This window comes from Thermobia domestica, chromosome 2 (genome assembly GCF_964235325.1).
Source record: "Thermobia domestica chromosome 2, izTheDome1.hap1.1, whole genome shotgun sequence".
NCBI lineage: Eukaryota > Metazoa > Arthropoda > Insecta > Zygentoma > Lepismatidae > Thermobia > Thermobia domestica.
The window spans coordinates 79,824,778-79,852,360 of NC_137455.1; the positions used below are offsets into that span (position 1 = coordinate 79,824,778).

At 34.7% G+C, this 27,583-nt stretch overlaps 1 protein-coding gene across 1 annotated transcript in view; it reads right to left on the reverse strand.

Moving 5' to 3' along the window:
• Positions 1–10,340: 10,340 nt before the first annotated feature.
• The window catches only part of Miga (mitoguardin), a 49,244-nt gene continuing 32,001 nt past the window's right edge, over positions 10,341–27,583 (reverse strand). Inside the window, exons 5-7 of the mRNA XM_081742864.1 lie at positions 21,928–22,161; positions 19,298–19,468; positions 10,341–16,574 (exon numbers count right to left, since the gene is read on the reverse strand). Of these exons, the coding sequence (XP_081598990.1) occupies positions 16,431–16,574; positions 19,298–19,468; positions 21,928–22,161 (549 nt within the window). The 3' untranslated portion in view covers positions 10,341–16,430. The remainder of the gene's footprint in view (positions 16,575–19,297; positions 19,469–21,927; positions 22,162–27,583) is intronic.

The window sequence follows — 27,583 nt, forward strand, 5'->3', positions numbered from 1 at the left end:
CTGACACTAGAGTATTAAATTTAATCGTCTGCTACGTTTGGCCATTACATTTATAACTTCTTCCGGATCAATATCCTGGTCCCAATTAGGGATGGGCAAAACCGGTTTTATAGAAACCGAAAACCGGTTTTTATAAGAACCGAAAACCGGTTTCTATAAAAACCGAAAACCGAAAAACCGACATTTCGGTTTTCTCCAAAACCGGTTCGGTTTTTCACCGAAACTGGTTTCGGCGAAAACGTTTCGAAAACACATAAAACTATTTCTGTGGAAATGGATTCGGTTTCTGGAGAACAAACAAAGACCATTCTGGTCAGAAATAGAACAAATTTTGAAAAAAAAAACAGAATCGGTTTTGAAGAAAACCGAAACCGGACCAGGTAAAAACCGAACCAGTTTTGGAGAAAACCGAACCGGTTTTTCTAAAAACCGAAAACCGAAAAACCGGTTTTTGTGCCCACCACTAGTCCCAATGAACCGATAACATTGCAAGATTGGTTAATCGCTCGTTCCCAGTTCGGTTTCTCAAAAAAGTTTTAAGGCGTTTCAGTGTAGAAAACGATCTCTCCGCACTGGCTGTAGAAAGAGGTAGGGTGGACAAAACTTTCAAAAGTTGGTGGATTGTTGGATACAAATCAACATTACAGGAAGCTAAAGCTGAAACAGCATCCTAGGGAATGACGTCCTTTTCAACACACTTCCACTTCTGACACCACAACATGTAGTCTGCCATTATTTGCGTTTCACTTATATTTTCACGTAAGTATACGCTCAATTTTTTTACTATATCACCTGCAGTTGATTTTAAGTTTTTGCGCAGTAAAACCTGGAAAGCAACCAACGTATCCTTATTCTGCTCTAAACGTGATGTAAGATTGGAAATTAAGTCATCAATACAAGGTATGAAAACAGCTATTCTGAAGTATTGCTTCGGCGTTTCTGACGGATAATTCTCTCGCTTGGTTTGTTTACTTGCTAAACGTGGAATTTTTATTTCACTGTCGAAAAGATTTTTCATGATGCGGAATGCTTGTTGAAAGATATCGCTGAATGCCGCTTCCAAATTCTCGGTTCTTAAATTTTGTAGTTGTTTTAAGATGTGGGATGTTATTTTCTCACTTGCAGCAATAGATTGTAAAGTCGCAACAATTGGCTCAATTAGTTCAACAAAAACTATGACAGCATCATGGCGCTCAACAAATCTCGTGTCACAACCCGACTAATTGCTTTCTGGTATTAATTCTTGTATGTAATGTTTAAGCGTATTCACAGAAAAATTATTATTTCGGAACAAATCACAGATGTCTTTCATGGTACCTAAGCAGTTTCTAATATGTGGGACAGTCATGGCAGAGGAAAGTGCTAGATTTAATCGGTGATTTGCACAATGCATAAAAATAGCTTTGGGATACATTTCTCTTACATTTAACTGTACTCCGTTCACTTTGCCAGCCATGGAAGCTGCACCGTCATAGCCTTGGCCTACGAGATTGTTCATATCAAGACCCATTTTCGCACATTGTTCAATTATTGCTTTTGCAATGCCCTTTCCCGTAAAATCGTAATTCGGAACAAATCCCAAAAAATCTTCTCGCAGCATGAGACAGTATTTACATACCGAGCACATAATGAAAGTTGTTCAGTCCCCCCTATATCCATAGTCTCATCTGCAATAATACTAAAGCACTGTGACTTACTAGTTTCAGATACCAACTTATTTCTTATTAAGTCTCCACAAATTTCTAAAACTTCATTTTGTATTTGTGGACTAACGTACTGTACGTAGAATTTTTTTCCGGCATTTGTTAAATGTTTCTTTAAAGATTCGTCACCGGCGTTAGCACGAAAACGAAGAATTGAGCGAAATTTACCGTCCTTTTGCGAAGGCTTCGACAAAGTGAAGGAACCGCTGTCTTTATCTACTCTCAGAGGAAGCTCTTGCTGCCCACAAAAGATTATAGTTTCTACAATAGGAATACGTGTGGCTCGGTTTTCTTTTACTTGTGTCGCTCGCTGACAGCTTACCTAGTTTGCTACATTTTGTGTATCGCCACTCTCCACAGCCATGAAGTTATCAGCTTTTACCACACTAGCTTTGTGATAAGCTGTTTTCTGATGGTCATTGAACACTTCAACAGCATCCTTCCATTTGCAAAATGGCTTAGTCACCAAATATCCTACACTTTGATGTGAAGCATGACCAACATTTGGTATGCAAAAAAGAACACAGTAGCGACAAAACGCCCCATCCTCCGTCTTCGAGTAAGTTAACCAACCCCAACTCTTTCAGTGGTGCTGAAACGAAAATCCTTTAGAACCATGAAGTCTCACAGGAAACACGGAGGTTCTTTCCGGCTTAAAATAATGTCAACATGTCGTATCGCACGTATTCTCTTGAAATATTGACACCATGGGCGGCGATTAGGGGGGGGCAAGAGGGGGCAGTTGCCCCCCACTTTTTTGAAGTGACTCCTTAGTGTATATAGTTTCATTTGGAAATGTAAAGTTTTTCTATGTACTACTGGTTCATAGAAAAAATGGTGCCATATAATATTTACTGTTGTGTGAGTACATATTGGTTATTTATTTCCCCGTGAAGTTAAGATACAGTAGCTACATCCAAAGCAATTAATATTGCAATTGCTTATTCCTTTATATGTCGTAGCATATGCTTGTAGTTTTTACTGTCTTTCATTTTCTAAGAGTAATAACATTTTAATGGCATGTGTGGAATTAAAAATGTAAGTTTTTCATTAATCCCCAGTTTCAATATAAGTTCTACAAAACAAGCTTCAATATTTATTACTATGATTAATTTTATCCTTTCCATTTATTTGTTTCGCAAATTTGTTATTAAATAACCTAATCACACAATTTTCCAGACTGAATTTCAAGATGTTCATGAGCAAGGAATCAAATCTCTTCTTACAATTTCATTGTTTAAGACTACAAAGGGCTAGTACCTACTTGCGTTGCTCTTGTCAATTTACTTAATAAAATATGAAATACGATATACAATATTTTAACTGCAAAAGATAGTATCCTATTTGTTATACAACCTTTCGTCGAATATCCAGATCATGTCTTGCCCCCCTACTTTTAACGTCCAATCGCCGCCACTGATTAACACATTTTGTTTCTTTCACTAACACGCCAATGTCATTTCGGTGGAAGTTCACACTAGGCACACTGTCGCTATTCTCGTCCTCAGGTAATTGAATATCCACTTCTGAATTAGAAGCCTGCTCATTTTTAATTACCTTCTTTACTGGCTTAAAACAGCTGTCAATTGTCTTCGAATGTCTCTTCATGATTTACTGAAGTTTTATACAATATATCATGAACACACACAGTCACGCACACGATTTGCTAGTTCAACCTGCAAAGCCACGAAAACTCAAGTAATACTCTGAACAAAAATTTTAACACACGCACACCAACAATGTACAAAACTATCAATAAAAGACCCCTGATGGCCCTTGTATAGTAGGTGGGAATGATGGTTGCCTGTAATCTCTGTTCTTCCTTCCTCCCTCTCTCTTTTCAAAAAGGCATGAGCTTCCCGAAACAAGTGGCAAAAAGACAAAGGACTTCTTTCTGCCCTTTGCTCTGGCAGAAAGAGCTGTTGCTTTGAACAATATTCATCGGGAAGTAAGGGGATGGTAGAGGTTAATAGTCGGTTGACTGTTTCTGAAAAACAAGAAAAGATGGACGGGGACAAGTGAGGGCGAGGGAAATTTTATTGATCCTGGCGATGACCTACACTCGCGAAAAACCCCTACGCCGAGGCATGCATCTCTCAATTTGGATACTGGACGTACAACAATCACTAGGCTACAATTAGTGATAGTGTTGTATTTTCCTTAGAGAGAAAAAAGGTCTTGCCGAACCCTCCTGTATGCTGCAGCAATTCATATACAAAGAATTGAGAAGTGCAAATAAGAAAAGTAAAGCTGGGAAAATGGATTTGAGTCAAGAGTTAAAATTGTCCAATGTGAATCTTCACTGTATAAAACAAGTAAAACATTTCCTTTTTGCTCTCTCTCTCTCTCTCTCTCTCTCTCTCTCCCGCTTTCCCTGGCAGGGATTGCGAAAAGAGAATGGAAAGGTTGTTAGTCTCGGAGGCTCAAACATCACAGAACGATAAGAAAAGCCGACCGAAGAAACTACTTCATACTCATACCCTATTCATTCAGTCACTTTCCACTGTAATGAACGAAAAGATACAAAATAAGGCCCTACCCTCAGTTCCAGAAATATTGGAGAAAGCAAAATACATCTCTAAGGAAAAGAAGATACCAAGATCCAATTGTAAAGTTACATTATCTGTACTGTATATGATGTTGTGCAATATTCATTGGCCATCATTCATGTTTCCTAGTTTCTTTTGAGAGTTTGTTGTGTTCAGATCGATTTGGGGGATCTGCACCCCTCCTTAAATACGTGTCTGCAACGGGAAATTGTTTTCGATACAGCCCCTCTCTAACCAACTGGTATGACACACTACCAACAGCTGTACCACTACCCTTTTATTGGTATTAGTCTGTCTGTGATCCACCTCCTTATTTTCCAATATACAGTAAGCTCCAAATTAATATTCAAACCTCTTTTAAAGTTCTTTTCTCGACCGAATGTGTTGTTGACTTCAAAGTGGCAAGTACAAAAGTATACTGGAAACTTGGTAGTGTAGATAAACAATACACGTACACGCTTATTAATAATTTAACATTCCATTCTAGAGTACCCGTCAACTGTTTTACGTTGGCTAACTTTATGACAGTTCTTCATTTCCAGCATTTGTGCCAACTTCCTATATACTTTCCACCCAGACTCATATCTACACTACTCTCAACAAAATGAGTTTCGTATCAGATTGTGAAATTACGATGCGCTTCTAAACGTTGCTATTTGTTTTCACACTGATCACTATTAAGAATGCAACACCAAGGAAGACACAAGATTGCAGATCCGGCAAGACCTAAGCTACAGCTACTAAATGATAACACATACCACTCTGTGCGACTGCATAAAGGACGGCGGAATTCGCAGGTGTGACAGACGTTCTGCAGGGAAGTAGAAGAAAATTGTTTCCAGCCTTGAAATGTAGGACAGTACCGTACGTGCAACGTAAAACAGTATGTAAAGGCGCGTCGAGCCTTGTAAAAAGAAAGCAAAGTTAGAAAAACATCCAGACTCTCAGGATTCAGGGTTTATTGAATGAGAATTACAAACATACGAAACCAATGTACACGTATACTCATGCACGTGTACTTATGCACGCAGATGATGAAAGCGAAGAGTCTGAATCACCGTCAGATGAAGTTATTATTGTGTCCACTTGTAATACTACACCAAGATAAAGAAAACTTCGGTGTAGTATTACAAGTGGTTGTCGGTGATACCAAATCTAGTCTATCAGCATAAATTTCCTTACTTGTGATTGCACAAATAAGAACGTTGACGGGAAATGTGTTAAGTAATATATTGAAAAGGCAGTCTAATAATTATTTATTATTTGATGGGTGTTATAAAGGTAACCAGGAAAGTTATGTCGTTTTTTGTTGTGTGGGTATATCCAACATACCACCTGGATGTGGCAGTTCAGTTACAACGTGAACTTGCATAAGAACAGAGTGAACATGGGACCTCCACACAGCGTCATAAAGGCGTGTGGGAATTCAAACTGGGACCAAACGTCGCTGCAGCGGGGCGGAAGATATGCCAATCGTTTGGTGAGGGTGTCGTGACTACGCGGACAGGGCAGCGTCGTTTAACAAGTTTAAGGACAGTGACGAAACACTCGAAGACGCACCACGTGCCCTAAGACCAACACATGTACAAAATGAAGAATCTCAGGCAGCAATTGAGGCGAACAGTGGCCAGACATGGAACTGGGACTACAATTCAGTGGGGGTGGAGAAACCATTCGGCAGCACCTCCATCAACTTGGGAAGCATTATTAGTTAGGTCGATGGGCCCCACATGATTTGACTCCGGGCCAGAAGGTAACGCGAGAAGACACCTGTGTTTTTTTTTTGCTGTCTCGTCGGAGGAAGAATCCATTTCTCGGCGGTGTTGACATGTGATGAGAAATGAGTCCTGTAAGGAGCTCCACAGCGCCGTCATCATTGGTTAGCATCCTATAAACCGGTTCAAAACAGCCGAAACTAGCACTGCACCAGAAGGTCCTCCTGTTTGGTGGGCTGCTCGTGGCATCGTGCATCGGGAACTGCTACCAACTGGTCAGAGCATCAATTGAACTGCGTACTGTCAGCAGTTGAGCCGTGTTCAAGAAAAACTCAAAACTCTGGAACCATCACTTCTGAATCTCAAAGGAGTCCTACTGTTACAGGAAAACGCTAAACCCCACGTGGCTAAGATGACCCGGGACACCATTCTACACCTTTGATGGGAACATTATTGCATCCGCCATACTCTCTAAACATTGCACCGTCCGATTATCACCTGTTCTATTCCTTGGAAAATCATCTTAGAGGACGCCAGTTCAAATCCCTAGTAGAGGTGCAAAATGTACTTGATACCTTCTACGCTTCACGACCCACCAAGTTCCATGATGAAATCCATGGCCAAGATGAAATCCATGGCCTTTCAAAACGTTGGCAGAAGTCGTCGATGCTGATGGGGACTATTTTTAATCTTCCATGTATGCGTCTTAGGTGTCATATCGATGTTCGAAGGTGGTGGGTGAAAAAGCGAGACAACTTTCTTGGTTACCTTCATATAAACACAAAAGTTTAAAGTGAGCGCAAATATGTGAATAATACGATTATGATGGACTTGCAGCTCGAACGTAGTCACAATTGATGCGTTTTGGTATTTCAGAAGAAATTTTTACCATTTATGCGAAAACGCACGGAATTAATGAAGAAGTGTGTGAACAATTTAATATTTCATATAAACTTTTCGCCATTGCAAAAGTTTACCGTGAAGATCTGGTAAATACATTGTTAGAAAAGGATATGAATGCGCCATATCTGAACAGTAAGAGTGATACTTAGTGAAATGTGTTTGTTAGTTGTTTACAAAACTTAGTGTACAAAATGTTTTCCGATAATAGTTTTGTGTGTATTGTGTATTGAAGGTAATAATAGTGCAAACTGTTTATTAAAAACAATAAATATATACTTACGGTTTAATCCGTTGATGGTGAATCCTGAGAACATTGGAGCTTATGCAGTGCAGTATCTACCCAATGAGAAAAGTCTTCTTGATTTTTTGAATTGTTTGAAAAGAACATAGTGAAATCTCAAGTTCAAACTTTATACGTGAAACTATTGTGTTATTAAAGAACACGGAATTTATTGGACAAATTATTCCGTTCTTGTTGCAAGTACACTCATGTCCAAAATTATTGTTGTACGTCTATAAATATGTTGAAGGAATATAATTTGATAACGAATCGCCCTGTATTTGTTACAATGTTAGTATGTGTATAATCGGCAAAGACATGTATGTGGCAAATTTCATGAAGAGCAGTAAATAAGAACAATAAAACGAAAATATACCTTTCTTGTCCATTTAGCAACATTTTGTTTCACCCATTCTAATTTTCGTATTTATAATTATTTTCCTATGAAATTTACCACAAATATACATTTCCCGATTATACATATAGTATCAATATTAAAAGTATCCTGCAAAATCATTATCAAATTATATTCTTACAAGAAGACAGTTATAGATATGCGACAATCATTTTTGAGATGAGTGTACATATGAAATTTCACCATGTGTGAATCAGTACATCATTGATATTCAAGTGTTTAAGTTCTCAGATAAAGAATTTCATTTGTGAATTTTGCTTACGTGCATTCGATGATACAGTAAATTTGCATTGTTTAATAAAATACTTGTAGAATATAATTTCCTATCAGTAGGATGTCAAAAAATTAATTGGTTAACATTAAATTTACACGGACTAACTTGGAATAATAAATGGGTTAAACTGAATATGGCATACGTAACCTTGTTTATCAACTATGTAAACAAGATGCAACATTTTATTGTAAAGGCGCAGAAGAATCATTTTGGATTAAAAGGTTTCTGGATTAGGTAATGTTATTGATTTGGAAAGTAAATATTTTCTACCATTAAAGACTTGCATGCGAACGTATTTAATGATTTGTGTTCTCTTCATATTATTACACATAATAATGTTTTGAATAAACACGTCACTTAAAAAACATACTCTGTTATTTCAATTTCCTTGTCTTTCTTCACTAATTCCTCATTCTGATCATATTTTCCTTCATATTGCTGATAGTATCGGTTTACATTATACAACTTTTGTACACTGATGGTGGGTTTGCACACTAAGCCTACAATTTTACCTTTCACTTCAACACAAAAAAACTGTAGTTTCCATTCTTTTTTGAATTTGTCATATTCACCGGCGATTTTTCGTTCATAGATAGTTGGTTTTGAAAGAGACATAATGCACAAATAAAAATTGTTTCGATTTTGATAGAGACATAATGCACAATCAAAAATTTTTCAGAAACAGATTAACCTACTTACTGAATAATTGAACTGCGCTGATTCTACTCACTGCAATGAATCGAACTGTCTAAATAACACTCGATATAAGTTCTTCACTGGAATCTTCGCAAAAAAAATGTGCGCAGAATTTTCTGCATCTGACCGCGAAATGACAGGGTTTGAAGACTCACGAATGTCGTTGATCGTAAAAGAAATTACAATTTTGTAAATAAGTAAATTGTATATTTTTTATTTTCTCGGGGTAAACCGAGGGCTACAGGCAAATGACTCAAGGGTCGCGGGTTTGACATGGCTGCTCTATAACGTTATTGAATTTCGTATACCTAAATATATAATCACACTTAGACAAAATAACATATAGCTGTAGTTGTCCTCAAAATCTTTATCGCCAAGGTTTGGAATCTTAAGTACATAATGAACATAACCAATGAAAACGATATTTGTGAACATTTTTTGACTTTAACAAATAATTGTACGAAATATTATAGTGGTACTATAAAATGAGGCATACGTCTTGCAATATTTCTACAATCCAAACAGCAGACGCGTATATACGCCGTGATCGACCGTAAGTTTAAGGGCAAACCGGCCCAAGAGATAGTGTGGCAAGCGGACTATTTAACACGGAGGCCGCCACACCCATCAATATCTCCAGTCAGTTTTTAGTGGCAGTGAGGACCAGTCCTCAAAAACGTCTGATATGTGAACTGCTAATGTATTTGTTGAACTGGGGTATAACGCTGCAGCAGAAACCCAAGACGCTTGTGACGCTAAAAGGGAAGGTGCAGTGAATCACAGCACAGTAATATGTTGGTTTCACAGATTTCGCACGGGTTGTAGAAGTGTCAAAGATCAGCAAAATTCTGGCTGCTCCAGGGAAACAATTTTTAAGGTCATACGACACCCCATTGAGGAAAATCCATCATCTACTAGCACATGATTGTCAAACCAACTCGGCATGCCCCATTCCACTATAGTCCACCTTTACGAACTCGGGAAAACCATTAGGAACTGCTACATTGTGCCACAGGAGTTGTCCTCAGCTCAGCCCCAGAGGAGAGTGGATGCGTATCGATATTTTCTGTAAAATCCATGTGACGTGATCCATTTCCTGAAAGAATTGTCACATGCGATGTAAAGTGGGTGTGTTTCCGAAATCCAAATGTGCTAAAACAGTGGTTGAGCAAGGGCCAACTTCTAGGTCCGGTCGTCAAGCAAGGCTATATTGAGCATAAGGCCAATCTCTGTGCATGGTGGAACTACGAGGGGGAAATTCACTCCGAGATCGTAAAGGGCGTATCATCAATGCCAATTTTTATTCTGAACAGTTGGGGAGGATGAATGCTGCACTACGTCAAAAATAGCCGTATTAGTGAACCGAAAGCACAATCTGCTGAAAAAAGCAACCGCAAAACCACACTTGACTTAAAAACCGTAACAAAAAATTCAGGATCTTGATTACATCGAACTGATGTCACACCCAACGTATGCTCTGGAACACCGGATTAGTACCTGTTTCGATCCATGGCCCACTTCCTGAAATCACAATGTTTTATCAACCAGTGATTGACTTCTTTGCCTCTAAGCACAAGATGTAGTATCGACGTAGAATCGATGAACTAGCAGGAAGATGGCTGCAGACAGTCCAACACGAGGGGCAATACTTTGAATATTAATCTGCTTTTATTGTGCTATAATAAATATAGGTATGTTTGTATCAGAATATTGCAAAACTTATGACTTCCCGTGTATACATATATATATTATTGAAAGATTAAAATTTTGCTGTTTACTTACATAACATTAATTTGTAAAATTTATTTTTTGCTGATTGCACTTTTCTTGAAAATATACGTCGAGTTGTCTTACAGAGCCAATCATTGACTTACGAGTGAAATTGAGATGATGTAACTGCATAGTGAACAGAAATGCTCAAATGCTTAATGGCTGATTTATCACTTCGAGCAATATTAATCGTTTTCGGCACAAAACTACAAACCCTGGTGCTCTAACTACACAAATATTAAGACACGATATAATAATAATATGAAAATTTCCATATTTCCCTTCAAGCAAGAAGAGTAAATGTAACAGGTTTATATGTATACGCAGAATATTATTTTGATACTAGGGAGAAGAAAAATTCTCCTTTAGACAGAAGCTCTCGAAACGTGGTCTTAAAATATGCTATCGAGCTCAACAACATATGTTGAGTATGAATTCTAAGTATGCACAATTATGTTGAGCGGAATTGATGAAACCTACTGTAAACCAGAGTATTGAAGAAATTGTGCCCTGTAAACAGACTAGGGCACAGTGATAGGAAGAAGTTCTTTCCTCCGCATGCTGGTAGATTTTTCTGGTGAACTTTCACATATTTATTGCCGCTAGATGGCAAGAGTAAAAAATGGATAAGACAAAACTAGTATAATTACTTAAGAAAATAATAATTAATTCCTCACTGGTGAATGTTAGTACGTTATTAAAAATTTCAATGATATGTAAGCAAAGAAGTTTCAGTGTCACTTTTCCTCAAGACCACGATAATCAGGGAAGTCTGATTATGGATGTAGAATGTTACGGTTCAAAATTTAAACAAACTCATTTTCACAATTTTCGAAACAGCGAACAAAAGGCAAAGGAAATGTAAAATTGTTACATTTGTTCAGGTAGATTGTATACAAAAATATTTTTATACATTTGGATGTTCTACTAAGAATGAAGAAAATTTCTATTCAGTGCTACTTTTATATTTGTTTATTTTCCCTTTATTCCACAAAATGGTGCAGTAATAGAACGAAAAGCGCAGTTGTGATGGGACATACCTGAAACATAAAATGCTATAACAATAATATTTGTTTTCCCAAGGTGTACTGTACATTGATATTATCATATATGTTGCTATATATACTAGACATATTAAATAGTTACTTAAACTGACGGTAATACTTGAAGAAAATACTATTCCGTTTTCGTGGATATTATTACATTCTATGTTGACATTCGAGGTTCATAAAAAATGGCCTCTGAGCTAGTTGAAATTAAGATACAAGTAGCTGGTCAAAGAACTGGGCTACTACTTAATTTCTTTTGTTAAAAACTTCGTGCCATTGATGTATGAAGTTCCGGGTTCGATTATCAGCGAAAGAGTATCGAATGCACTATATTTGTTCAGAACCTGCTTTACACTGTAGGTACCCAAATAACCTCGCTACTGACAAAAACCATAAATATCAATCAAAAACTTGTCACTGAATTGACTTACTACATTACCTAACTATAGTAGTCCCGAATTTAGACACTAACATTTCCTCTTTTGAAGTTGCGAGAGTACAATAAAATCGGTTCATGTGGAAGATAGAACTGGGTCCATTTCTCTTTATTATTCCTATTATTATTATTATTATTATTATTATTATTATTATTATTATTATTATTATTATTATAAAAATTCTACGTTGTTGTCCAGGTTTCACTATTCACAATATCTTTCTTAAACAGGAAGTTTGAAACTAACACAGAAAAAAAAATTCGGGAAATGAATTTCACATTAGAACATTAAATTTTTTAGCCCAACATAAATCCACAAATGCGTCATTTCAGAATTATAGCTCACCAAAAATCGCTCGGAATGATAAAATGACGAGTTATAACTAGGGAACGAAATGTCCTATGAAGTTCGGATAAAAGAAAATAATGGTTATAGTTATTAAACATGCTTTCGGGTACATAGTGCAAAACTCAAAATCTCACCTTGCATCTCCAACTGCCACTCCTGCTTAAGACATCATTCTACGCAATATTTCTGTTCCCCCAGGAACCACAATCAAGCGAGGTATGACGCAAACAGGGATCTATTCTGATTACATTACTATATCACTCTGGAAACTTTTAAATGCACAAATTGACCGACTATTTTCTGGTACCTGTAATTCTATATGACTCTTCTGGGTTCTTATGTAAACAAACCTATTGTCGTCACCTCTAACTATTTCCTTATGTCCAACCACGTTAATTGCTTAAGCCTGTTTTAGAGTTTGCAAAAGTATAGAATAAATATGATTTACCCATTTTGCACTCAAAGCATTAAAAGTTTTAATTGAGTTATTCTTTAAAGATGTTTGAAAACTTCTATGTACAATATTCACATCTGAGCACCTTTGTTCCTTTAATTAACTTGTCTTACCCAATTGGTTTGAAGTTTGACATTAATGTTCTTTTGTTTTAATTATGTATTCTGTTTAAACTCTGATTTCTGTACTGACTATGAAGATCAATGTTGCCATGTCAATTCTGATGTTTGTTGCTTGTGCAAAAGTCACTGTGCTTTTTGCCCATTCAAAACCCTATGTACAATCTTCACAATTGCACACTTGCACCTTTGTTCCTAAAAATACATAGTCTTATCCCTCTTGATGTTAACTTTTGTTGCTTGTTTTAATTTTGTGTCTTTTTCATAATAGTTGCACTAATTAACACTTCCTTTTCCTACATTTCAGAAAATGTCTTTCCAAATTATGACTTTCGTACTGGTTATAAAGATCAATGTTGCCATATCTATACTGATGTTTGCTGCGTGTAAAAATCACTTTTATATTTGTCTGTGTAAGCATAATTTTAAAAATAAAAATATATTTTGTTTAATTGTAGTTAACTATTTATGTTGTCCCACCCATGATCCAAGTTGCCGCTATTCCACTAAATTACACTCTGAACAAATAATAATAATAATAATAAAAAGCTTGTTTGTAAACCACACAAGACCAAGAAACAACATTAAAAGAGAGAAACAACATTCAAAGAGAACGCAAGTGGGTTTCCTTACCTTTTTGGCCAAGAATTTTTGAAAGGATGAGGAAAATAGGCAATAATTTTGATATCAAACGTTCAGTCAAGTCCGAGACCAGTTTTGAAAATTTGTTTTTTGCTTACAAAAATTACTATAAAGATCAGTTGTCCTTCGCAGAGATTTACGCAGCCTATTACACTTACGACAAATACTACATAGACATAACCAAAAGGAACATCAAGACGAGGATTAAAACACATAGGGGAGGTGAGATGTGAAGAGCTCCTCCAACGTCAGGACTGTCCAGACATCTACAAGAAACATGTCATGAAGCAGACAGATTTGAAGTCTTGCAGACGTGCTCTTGGTAGACGTGCTCAAAGAACCTTGGTAGAAATGTTTTTGAATCTCTCTTCATCAGAATAACAGAATTTGAATTGAACTTGGATAGCGAGAACTTGGTTCATCAGTCGGACAACGTAATAAATAGTTAAGTACAACTAAACAAAAGCACAATTTTATTTCCACAAAGATAAAAATGGTTTTTACATAGGCAACAAACATCAGTATAGAAATGGCAACATTGATCTTTATAACTAATACGAAAGTCATAGTTTGTAAAGACGTTTTCTGAAATAAAAAGAAAAGAAAATTACACTTAATGCAACTATTATAAAACAGTTAAAACAAACAACAAGAGTGCATATTAACATCAAGAGGAATAAAACTGTTTATTTTTTGGAGCAAAGGTATAACTGCTCAAATGTGAGTATTGTATATAGAAGTTTTAAAACATAAAAAGGTGATTCAATTGACACGTTTACTGCTCTGAGACCAATATAGGATAAATTATATTTATTCTATAATTTTGCAAACAGATTTAAGCAACTAACACTAGTTGGACATATGGAAATAGGTTTGTTTGCATAATAACCTAGAAGTGTAGAATAGAATTACACGAGTGTACCACAGAACACACGATGCTAACTTTTCTATTTACAAGTTTTTGGAATGTTATACTAATAAAATCATAAATAGATTGTGGCTTGCGTCATACTTACGCTTGACCATAGTTCCAGAGAGAACTGAAATGTCGTGTAGAATGGTGTCCTAAACATAGAGACAGATTCACGAGATCATCTACAAACGAATGGATGTGGAAAAGGAACAGTAATAGAGTTAGAAGCATAGAGAGAGATTCATGAGATCTTCTACAAACGAATGGACGTCGAAAAGGAACGGCGATAGAGTTAGAAGCATACAGAGAGATTCAAGAGATCTTCTACAAACGAGTGGATGTGGAAAAGGAAAGGTGATAGTGTTAGAAACATAGAGATAGATTCATGAGATCTTCTACAAATGAAAGGATGTGGAAAAGGAACGATGATAGAGTTAGAAACATAGAGAGAGATTCATGAAATCGTCTACAAATGAAAATTTGATAAATCAAGAACTGAAAACTTACAAACATACCATATTTACTGGCATATTAATGGAATTTAAGCTTGAAATAAGTACTATGTTCTTTAACCCGAACTTCACCCGACATTTTTTTCTCGAGTTATGATCCTTCATTTCATTTTTCCGATCAGTCTTTGACAGGCTTTAATTCCGAAGCAATGCACTTGTGTACACACGTTGTCTATAAATTTTAAAAAATGTTTTCTTGTGAGGATTCATTTTCCAAAGCTTTTTGGTGTTGTTTACGAGCAATCTGTATTAATACGGTAATTTACTTTAAGATATGTCCCCACACAATTGTGCAAGCAAGGCAATTACTGAAAAACTTCTACTGATTTAGGAAATATGTCTTACGCTACATGAAAGAAAAAAACACGTAGTCATAGCAGTTATTTAATAAAGCTACTTTCGTACATATTTTAGCTAATACGAAACTACAATAACAACGGAAATATGCTATTATGCAAAACATAAAATATACAATGAAAATAGATATTATGACTTTTCCTTTTTTTAAAAATGCTACAAAAAATGTCTATCTATCGTTTCACTAAAAAGAAGTTCAAAATATTCGCATATTTAAGACAAGGTTAAGACAGCCTTTAATTGTTAATAAAACTGTAAATACTAAATTAAATAGCAAAAGCGTACAGTGAAGGTAAATGCAAGCATTTAAAAACACTATTAATGCAAAATAAAAGTCAACAACTCATTTGACACTATCTCGTACAATAACAATGGAATTATTATTATTTTTTATAACAAATAAACATTCAACTTATTTCAATATTTATTGGTAACTTCGCGACAATCTTAACAACCATCTATACCCGTCATTTGGTCTTTGAATTTTATACAAGTAATAGTCCTTTTATTAGTGGAATTCATGGCATACACAACCATAACTTGACTTTGGATTTAATACTTGTAAAGCTGTCTCCTTAATATCACATTTTCCGCTCCTCTGATTAACTTGTTCCCTCTCATAGTAACTTCGTAAGTTTACTTTTCTGTACCTCTCTTGTATAATCACTCAGTCTGTTCCATTCACACACACATATATATCTATATATATACATACATACACAGACACACAACAAACATATATATTAAATATTATACAGTCATCCAACACAAATCTCGTTTGTTCAAGAATAGACGACCGAAAACAAATGTCTAAGCTCCAATCTAATTTTTAAATCTTAGGAAAGTAATTCCGATTATTGTGCTCCTTTAAAAAAAATGCAAAATATAATTGCATTTTTCTTCAATTTCTTTGACTTTGTAATTGTTTCATTTTTTACGAATCCATTATATTATTTATCTAAAAGCAAGAACCTACTCCCTCAAATAAATAAAACCCCTCTGAGAAGACTAAGAAATCGGTAATTACATTTGTCCGAAAATCAAAATTAGAGCATAATAGTAACTCACATACACAATCCGATCAGTCACATTACTAAAATACTCAATGCATAAGTATAAGTACATAGAATGGGAAATCTTCATTTATATTATATATTCTACGCAAGTGGTAGAACTTGATTGCCCCTTGCCATTAATTAAATAACAACTACCAAGGTCCCCAACAGAGGATGGGAATCTACTTTTGGAATATGTCTGTCTACTTTCAACTATATTATAAACATAAGAAACTAATCTACTCCTGTAACGCTAGTTTACGACTAATGGCGTCCACACGAGTCTTCAAATGCGTGAAGATATCTAAAGCAAGGTCATCAACAGCTCCAAATCGTGTCTTGCTAAAACTAAATATATCTTGTAGAAATCCAAGTACTTGATCCTGAAACGAATTAGAAAATAAATTCATGAACAAATAAATGAACAATGGACAAGTAAATGAACAAGTATTAAGCGTGGTATTAGAAAAAACGTTTGACACAACAGAAAGCAAAACATTTATGCAAGAATGGAAGTTAAACAACTAAGAGTTCCATACACATAGTAAAAATACCTATTAGGATTAATCGAATATACTAGTAGTGTAATCTTTTAATAAACTAATGTTGTAAGTATGGTGAAAATACTAGGGTCCTATTAAAGTGTCACTAGGGTGAAAATACTACTTTCATATGGTATAATCTTCTGGGTAAACTCCCAAAAAAGTAATATGTTGTTCGTTATTCAAAAAAGGGTTTTAAGAACTATGGCTGGGGCCAAAATAAACGACTCGTGTAGGCCAATATTTAAGGAACTTGAAATATTGCCTTTACCCTCGCTATACGTATTTCGTATGTTACTGTTTGTTAAAACCAACATTCAGGCATTTAACGCACCAGCAACCCATAAATACGATACCAGATGTAAGGATAAAATCCTCAGCAAACAGCACTGTACTAAATTATACGAAAGAAATACAACGTATATGAGTACCATACTATATAATAAGCTGCCTCTATATCTTCGAAGGACAGAACAAAGAGGAGAATTTAAGCGATTATTGAAAACCTACCTATTATACAGCACTGCTTTTATTCTGTGAATGAATTCCTAGGTAGGTAAATGAATTTGATTATTGGTAGTATTTAAAAAGTCTATTTTTTGTATTTCTTTTATATAGTAGACGTAGTGTAGTATTTTAATTAATTCGTATGTATATGTTAGAACTATGTATGTTTATGTATTTTTATACCCTGACGAGTCTTATTTATACGCACGAATTCGTGCAATATGTATGATCATAAAGATGAAATAAAATGAATGAATGAATGAATGAATGAAAAGAAGCTTGTTCGATATCAGTTGGTACCGATCTACACGATCATCTAATATTGTCACCATTAGCCTGCAATGGTGAACAAACAGATCTTTTACATGATAAATCGCGGAAAGAACCGATTCTGTATCACACCATTTTTTAATTTTTTTTACATTCTTTGCATACCCAAAATATGTTAACGCATGCAATTCGACAATTTAAGTTACTGGGTACGCATTATCCATCAGAAAATTCAGGATTTCGATTAACTAGAAATCTTACTATGTCCGAACTGTAACTTTTATTTTATTTCTTTTTATGGTACACATCTTGTAAGATAGGCAGTTGAATTCTATTTAATATGTAAAAATGTATCACTGGGTTTATTTTCGCTTTAATGGTGTTGTCCTGGATTATCATTAGTGGTAGAACGTTGAAAAAAGGATAAGGGCCGTAACTCGTTAAGCTCTAATTTGCACAAAATAGGTTTCCGATACGGGCATACGATGTGTAAGCTATGAACATTGGACCTAGAAACTCAATCTAATTCTGTTATATGAGTAACAAATTCAAGAAGATAAACATTAATAGAACATTATCCTATATTTATATAAATGAAAATTAAAACAACGTCTGTTTGTTAACACTCAACACAAACTACTTAACAGATTTTTATAATTTCTTGCTGAAGATAATCATTAGCCAGGTAGGACTTTATTATATCACTTCAATATAGATTATCACGTTCATGGCAGTCGCGCGCGCTATGGCTGATGCAACAATAATATTTTTTTTTTCAGTTAAACAGTAACTTATGTGTATTGGCTCCAGGAAAGAAGATTTAGATGTCGTCTACTCCAACTTTTTGGCATAAATTAAGATCAATAAGAAGCGAACCAAACTCAAACAGAACTAACCGTCGTCGTGTTTTACGGGACGACACATGGAAGTTGGGCAAAAACATGCGTGGCATGCACCAGGAACATCATCAGAAATTTCTGGAAGATAAACTGGACTATAACAAGAATTTGGAAATATATCTTCCGATAAAAATAAATACAATTTTCTTGAAAACATCCAGCAACTGAAAAATCATGCAGGCTCAATGGGCTTCTTTGGCCGCTCAAATGTGACATTGTTAGTCCTCAAATAAACTCCTTTAAACATTACAAATAATTTACTTTACGGCCCCGCAAAGCGGTATTCGCTGTTAGTAACAGATATGAAAATGTCAATGAGGATTATCTGATGGAATGAAGGGATTGGAATAGATTATTATTTTTCTTTGAATAGCTCACATTTATCGTTAACTAAAGACGCAACGGAAATTCATTCACACAATATATCTGAAAGCATATTATTTATATGAACATTATTTTATTTTTCTCCTGAAGATTGATTATTTAGGTCCATCTGTTATGAAAAGTTTGCTTTTCACTAGCGACCATGTTTTGATATACTGGAAAAGACTGAACTTAATTCATGGCAGAAAGAAAGTGTGACACACATTATGACTACTAGCTATACTCTACTGATATAGGAGTAGCTTAGAAATAAAGTGTTCACCTTTGATGTACAGAAAAACAGGGTCAGTTACTGATTATGTGGATTTCATAATGAAAAAGATAGTGTTTGTCAAGTTTATCTAAGTACTCCAGTTTCCTCTTACTATGACATGAATCTAGTATTTAGTCACTGGTCACATTGATCAGCACATTGTTTAACCTGCAATGTATATTAGTTGGACGTTACTTTCACTTTCTTTACAATTTCTTATATAAAAACAATATTTAAAATAAATATTGTACCTTAAAAAAATGGCATGTTTCTCGAAGACTTTCATCTGGTCCTAAGAAACCCCAAGCCATCATTGGACTTATCTGCTCAGAAATAGCATAAAAGTGGGCCATAAAGCCATTTGGAAATTTTAACATTCTTCTCTTTGCCTTAAGAACTGACCACACGGCCGTTGTTAACGCCTGAAATAAAACAAAAGAAACACACATTACAAATAAATCATAGAAAAATATAAAAAAAGACATATATAGTAAGACATATATATACTGACATATATACCTTTAACTGCTCGTTGCATAAACATACGAGTAGGCCTATATAACAACTGGTTATCATATCGAAACTGATCTATAAAGTAATTTCTATATAATAAATTTATTTAAATTCTCTGAAGAAAGAAAGAAAACTATTAAATTTCATATGTTTATATCCAACAGTTCAAAAGAATCGTGCAAGAGAAAAAATACTTGTAATCTATACAGTAAAAAGGACCATTAAATTTCATTATCTTGATAATAGGAATATACCACCTCTCCCTTCGAAATATAATTTCCACAATTTGTACAAGTATAATTTCTGCATTCTCCTTTAAATAAAATAAATAAATAAAATAAAATAAAATGAAATAAAGCTATTATATAGGCTTCGAGATGAGCACCAGCATTTGTGAAGCTACACGTAAATGTAATGACAAATACATTGGAGTGATGAAAAGAAAAAATCAAAACTAGAATAAAAGAATATGAGAAAATATGAAACTGCAATTTCATTGTTTTTCAAACATCTAGTCACATTGAAGAGTAAAAGTTGTTCAGGATTTTAAAACAAATAAAAAGATTCACTCACGTATGAATCATTCTTTATAAATTTAAGAAACCTATTTAAAAAACCTACTCTAAATTCCGATTAAGGCCTTCTGTATAAAAACAAATACATCACTAATAAGTTGACGAAACCGTCAATCTGACAAACTTTACTAATAAGTTTTTCACCACATAATCTTCATGATTTTTCTACCGACAAGTCCAATCTATTATTGTTCAGCTGTTTTAATAATAATAATAATAATCATGCAACCAAAATATGTATATGTTCGTTTTAGTATCTGGGTTTCTTCATTTATTTGCAATGCTATATTTTCATATTTGCGAAACATTTCCAAGGACGAAGAAAAAGGAAATTCTATTTCACTAGTCTTCCAACCTTGAAAGTCTGGAGATGGTCTTCGTATGTGGACCGATGCATATTTACAGGGGCAGATTAAAGCTTTTGGGGCCCTGGAGCCAACTATTTCAAGGAGGCCCTATGTTACGAGTAATTCCAGCGTATAAATTTTCTTTGCTGCCTTCCACAGTCTCATAGGCTTACTAAAATACCGAGAACTATGCTGTAGCTCAGAGAACCCAAATTGATTTGAATAGGAACGTTTTATTGTTAAGGAGATTTGGAAAACCTCCTAGATTTGCTCTAAGTAATAACAGAGATGTTTCAAAGGAATAGTCACCACAAGCTAATAATTTGGTTTGTAACAGAGGCCCAAAATAGCTCACTCCCTCACAAAATAAGTATCGCGAAGACTCTGGAGGAAGAAGACTTAACTCTAGCAATACGGCGAGCAAAGCGAGTGAAAAAAAAAAAAAAAAAAAAAAAAAAAAAAGACATTGGTCTGAAGCCTATAATATAATAAGTTGATTACTATATTTTAGTATTAAACATAGTGATTTGGGGCCCCCTGAGCTTGGGGCCCCTGGAGCCTGGGCTCCATTGGCTCCGCCCTTAATCTGCTCTTGCATATTTAACGTAATTAACACGTCGTAATCCAAAAGAACAAGAAAAAAGTTTGTTCTTCCAAAGTATGTTTCTAATTTCTTAATGCCCTCACTAAGTACTGAGATCTTATTGGCATAAATACACAGAGGGAAAATAGAGGATATCAAATAATTACATAAAGTAATTCAAGGACCATGATGGCTCAGTGGTAGAGCGTTCACCTCTGGTGCGTGGGGTTCCTGGTTCGATCCCAGCTCGCGCCAAGTGAACTTTTCGGTGGACAAACATCGTGTTCGTGGGTTTTCTCGGAGTTCTCCCGTTTCTTTCCACTTTCTTCATTCCACCATTTCATTCAATTCTCATCATCACCGTCTCCTTTAGCTTTCACAGCACACGTGGGACGTAAAACTGAAATACTTCATTTCATTTTCATTTCAGTAGTTCAAGAACTAATGACCTACTTCTAATCAATATCCATATTCTTTGATAGAACTCTCCGAAAACTTATTTATATTCCCACACTTCGTATTAATCTTGCAAAAATATCATCCATATATTACAGACTAGCTACCTTGCACAGCTTTTTATAGTCGTCCTCTCCTTAATTATTACTTTTCAGGTAAAAGCATACCATTGTAACTTCATATGTTACAAACCAATCGTCAGATTTATTATCAGTATTATTGCTTTGTTATTGTTTATTACTCATGGTTTGTTTTGTATGGGATTGTAATATGGTATATGTCTATATAAAATAATCAAACTGTAGATATCCTTAAATAAATAAGTAAGTAAGTAAATTCACTCTATAGACAACATAAACTTAAAACTCCAATGCAGCTAATACATAAGCAACTTCTGGTCTACTTACTGTTTCTTTGAATCCGTTAGAAAGCCAGCGATTCTGAACAACTGCGGTAACTGAGGAGGGCGGAGCTTCTAGATCTTCAAAGGCGTCCATTAAAATATAATCTAAAACCACATCGAAAAACGTCATCGCCTTAACGCCTTTGGAACTTAGCTCTTGTTCCATATCAGACCAATGCCCTGTGTCGTGAAGGAATTCTAGCATGTCTTCATAGGCTATCAAGAAATCTTTTGGGTCCTAAAAATATATTAATAAAACCAACATGATTATTAAAACTCGGAATTGTATATATAGTCACTGTCAAAAGTTTGAACACTACTGATTTTTCAGAATTTTCTAGACAAAATACACTGTATCCATACAAACACCAGTTTTGCAAAATAAACATTATTATTTACATAATGAAACGAAAATACAGTTCTGTTTCAATTGCAACAAATGTACTGATGAAGATTGAAATACGAAGTGCCGATCCTTAGCCTTGACCAGAGCTTTACAAACCTCAAGAATATGTTTGATACATTTATCTAGCTTTTGCAACTCCACCAGCTTTGAAGAGTCTTTCAGAGATATTCAGTATCCGTTGGCATGTGTTTACCAACTGTCATGTTAAGTTCATTGCACAAGAGCTCAGCGGGTGACAAACTGTGGGACTGTGGCGGCTTTCTATTTTTGTGATGATATGAGCCTTTTTCTTCCAGATAATTGCTGCATAATTTGGGAGAATTTTGGGATTGTTATCCTGTTGAAGTACAAAGTTACAGCCCAAAATTCGCCTTCTTAATGGAATTGCATACCTCACTTAAATGTTGTGGTATACATTTTTGTCAATTATTATGTTGATTTGATTAAAATCACCAACTTGATTGCCCGTAAAACAACCCCACACAAAGACATTACCTTTTTTCGTGCTTTACCGTAGGGATCAAAACACTTTTCGGAAAGGCGACCACAAACATCTGACGTTGAGAACCGAAAAGTTGAAATTTAGGTTCGTCGGTACAGAGTATCCTTTTCCATTGTTTATCGGTCCAGTCTTTAAGTTTTTGCCCCAAAATACTTTTTTTGTAATGTTTCCAGCTCGGAATGATTTTGTTACTGCAATAACACCTCCAAGATCACATGATATACATTCGCACCCAATTTTACCCATATACAACATGACTGAATAGTACACACGAAACTGTTCTTGGCAATAAATAGACAACTACTAATAAGGGTTCATACAAACAGCACCAGATGTATTCAAACGATGCATCACCAGACAAAACGTGACGTTAGTTGTCTGTTCATTATTTATTTGTTTACTGCAAAATAATTTTCCTCAATAAATGTGTCTTAATGTAATCAGGATCATGCATTGTCACATCCTTGTATGAACAATGTTTATTATTTTGCAAAACAATACCAATAAACAAGGTTTTGCGTTTTGTATAGATACAATGCCTTTCAATTGGAAAATATTGAAAAATCAGTAGTGTGCTAAGATTTTTGACAATGACTATTTTTAATTAGTACTTCTACAATTACTTAACGTATTTAAATATATTTCCTTGTATATATTTTGTATTTAATATTGTAACGGACTCCTAATCCATTCCAGTTCTTAAGTAAATAATGTTATTTCATTTGTTTTTCGTTTAGTGTTATATATTTTGTACTTTTCATCAAGTTCCTTACTATTTTCTGTATTTATTCTCATTATTTGATTAACTTTACAATGAAGTTTCTAATGTCATTTTCGGTGTTTGCAACATCTAAAAATGATTGGTAGCGAAAGACACAAAATTTATCGCCTGTATTTTTTTGTCTTCATATTCAAATTCTTTTGGATTGGATTTTGAGTTTAGCGTCCCTTTCAGCAGCGAAGCTATATCTGAGACATGGACCTACTGATTAACGTAGAATCCGAAACACATGATCTTCTGCTGGGAATCGAACCCGGGTCTCCCACGCCAGAGGCGTGTACGCTAACCGCTTAACCACGACGGAGCTCTCGAAATTCTTTTATTTCTTGTAACAAAGTATACATGAAACTTCTGTTACAAACAATACATCACAGTAACGACATTTTCCAATATTTAAGTTACATTACAATTACAACAGAACGCTTATATCTGATGAAAATTATGTATAGAAAGGATTCTGATTGGATGACTGCACAAACTACGATGCAGCATTAGAAGACAGTGGATCGACCCCGTAAATTTGGAGCATTGCCTAACATCGAATCATCTGAAGAATACGGTAATTGTATGTACTTATCCTTTGTTATCTTATACCAGTTTATTCGCATTTGACAAGAAGAGTTTACCGATGCAAACACCACAGTAGCAGCAAATTTTTAAAACAAATCTATCAATTATGTTTCGAGGTTAGTCATCTAAGATAATGAGGGTAAGGTTATGATCATCTTGTTCAAAGGAAACTAATGTAAATGATATAATTGTTGCGTCTAGATATAACTTTTTTATTTTATTTATTTATTTTTTTGCGTGACTGAGACAACAGTTACAGTTATTATTATTATTATTATTATTATTATTAGTAGTAGTAGTAGTAGTAGTAGTAGTAGTAGTAGTAGTAGTAGTAGTAGTAGTAGTAGTAGTAGTAGTAGTAGTAGTAGTAGTAGTAGTAGTAGTAGTAGTAGTAGTAGTAGTAGTAGTAGTAGTAGTAGTAGTAGTAGTAGTAGTAGTAGTAGTAGTAGTAGTAGTAGTAGTAGTAGTAGTAGTAGTAGTAGTAGTAGTAGTAGTAGTAGTAGTAGTAGTAGTAGTAGTAGTAGTAGTAGTAGTAGTAGTAGTAGTAGTAGTAGTAGTAGTAGTAGTAGTAGTAGTAGTAGTAGTAGTAGTAGTAGTAGTAGTAGTAGTAGTAGTAGTAGTAGTAGTATTACCTGCGTGGTTTTGATGGTTCAAGAAATTTATACCCATATATTTAAATGACGTTCCCGTTTCCAACTGCTACTGTTATTCGTATATCCTATTTTGTTAAATACTCTAAACACGAATAGGTTGAGCTATAAAACAAATAAAACAGTTCGAAAGTGTTCATGGATATGGCTTCCATTCTGCTTCCAATTATTATTATTTTAATACATCTCATTCCATCTGGAGATCACCTCATTCGAGTCCAGTATCTGCTTTTGTGAAAGGTACTGATTTTCCGCAAAGGTTAAAAAATCTCCCTTATTGCGACTGAATGCCAACATGTGAGGTAGCAGCAGCAGTTAGTAATTATAAATTATTATTATTATTTTAGTTTGCCAACTAATTTGCGGTTACACAAATATTAATGCTCAAATCTAAATACAGTTATGATTTGTTAATGGTAGTTGCTTAATATAATTTAACGTTAAAGCTTGTTAAATATTGCACTGTCCTAAAGATAAAAGGTAACAACTGTCTGTAGTTTATATAACGTTCATCTTGCTTAGTTACTAAATTATATTGTGTTTGACATGGAATAAACATTGGATTTTATATAAGTAAATACAATCTTATTTACACTTAAAACGGCTCTTGTTTTAACAATAAAGAACAAAGCACGTTGGTATTCAGCATTATCACTATCTATTTTCAAATAAGAGCAGGCACGTATCGAAAGCAGCGGAATGGCGATTGATAACTATTAGGAATTAGTATTACTCACAGACTCAGATGATTTTGTATTATAAATAGATATCTAATTTTAATATAATGTCTTGTTCTTGTCATGTTCGGTGTCAAAGTATACAATTGAATCATTTTATTAGCATATGCTGTCCTTTTTATCGTCCAAACCTCTGGTCAACTCTACTTGATAACACAAAATATTTAATTTACAATAAATATATAAATGTATTGTTATAGTTACAAAGGCTGTGACACATTTATTCTGCTCACTTACATGCACGTTTTTCTTAATCATCATTTTATAATCTTAAAAAAGAAATATATGATATAAACGATGAAAGGGTAAGTTTATATAATGATAAATAATTGTTTGAAATATGATTGGGTTGAAAGTGCTCACAAATATGAGAATGTCCTGTACGTAGTTAGGGAAGTAGCATGTTAAAATAAGATATAGAATTATGATGAATGTTTCAAGTTGAGTTTATGATATGAGTTATAAGAAGATATTGAAGTATAGAATATGTGTTCTAGTAGTGGAAATGTAAAGAGGATTTGTGGTAGTTAAAGAGTGCATTGGGTACAGATTAAGAGTAAAGATTTATTGGAAACGCAAGTATAAGATTTTGATTAGCTGAGAATTTTACAATCTGGCGCAGTCGTTGGTAGGGTTTAAAGCATAAGAAAGTTTCGCTCTTAGGATGGCAATGTTACCTAATTTGCCTCCTTTTAATTGTAAAACAGATAAAATTCAAAGTTATTTGGAAAGGTTTGAACATTTGTGTATTGCCACGCAGATTCCAGAGGATAGAAAAGTTCCATCTTAATTACTATTATGGGAACTGATGCGAATGAGCAGTTATGTTCTATTTGTTGGCCTTCATCTCCTACGAATAAGTCTTATGGAGAGGTAGTGGCAGCGTTGAAAAACTATTATGCAGCCAAGGTTAATGTGATATCCGAAAAATATATCTTTCGGATATCACATTAACCATGGCTACATAATAGTTTTTCAACGCTGCCACTACATCTTCATAAGACTTATTCGTAAGAGATGAAGAAAAGAGAATGAAAAAAAAAATATTTTTCATTCTCTAAAGCAAAAGCAGTATCAGAATATCACGAACTTTGTCTTAGAATTAAAAAAGCAGGTTACCTTTGGCGATTATTCATGCTGTTTAGAAGACAATTTACGTGATCAATTTATTTTTGGGATTGCGGATGAGGCTCTAAGGCGCAAACTTTTAAATACCAAGGATTTAACTTTTCAAGCTGCTATTGACATGGCCTTAACAATGGAAGCTACTGAACAGTTACGTTTGTTTAAGTCACATTCAGGCAACGAGGTTAGTTGAATTCATGTTCGAGTAAGAGTTCTCGGAAAAGTTCTGATCAACCTTCGTGCAATTCTTCATCTGACCGTTCTTCGTCAAAGTCTATCTCTAGTTGTAAATTTTTAAAGCTAAAACATAGAAGAGGTGCACGTCCAGCATGGGGACAAAAATGTTTTAAATGTGGCAGGTTGAATCATTTCGCCTTAGCTTGATTTAATACATTTTGTGCAAACAAGGTTAGGCAAGATTCACCTGGGCAAAATGTATTTGTTTCTAATAACGTACAAATACCGACAGAACAGGAAGAAATTGTAAATTTTGCAAATATGATGAGATTGGATTCAATTTCATATAATTTTGTTAAAGAGGATCGGTTCTCCAGTATTAATTCAGAACCCAACATTTTAAATATTTTGTTTTTAGATCAACTGTGTTCAGAGGCAATATCTTCGGAAGAGGTTAAAGGACATAAATCGAACTATCAACAGGCTGAAGGAGGGGAAAGCAGTACGTCAGATCGGAATTCGAGTAATCCTATGGAGGTGCGGACCATGAATACTATATTCTCTGGAACAAATCAATTTGATATTAACCCTAAAAGAAGAAATTCGATAAGAAAATGGTGGCATAATAGGTGTGTAAAACAACAAAGTGAGGATGGGAAGCGTTTCATGTCAATGGATTCAGGAAATGTTGAGAAGGATAGGATGCAACCGA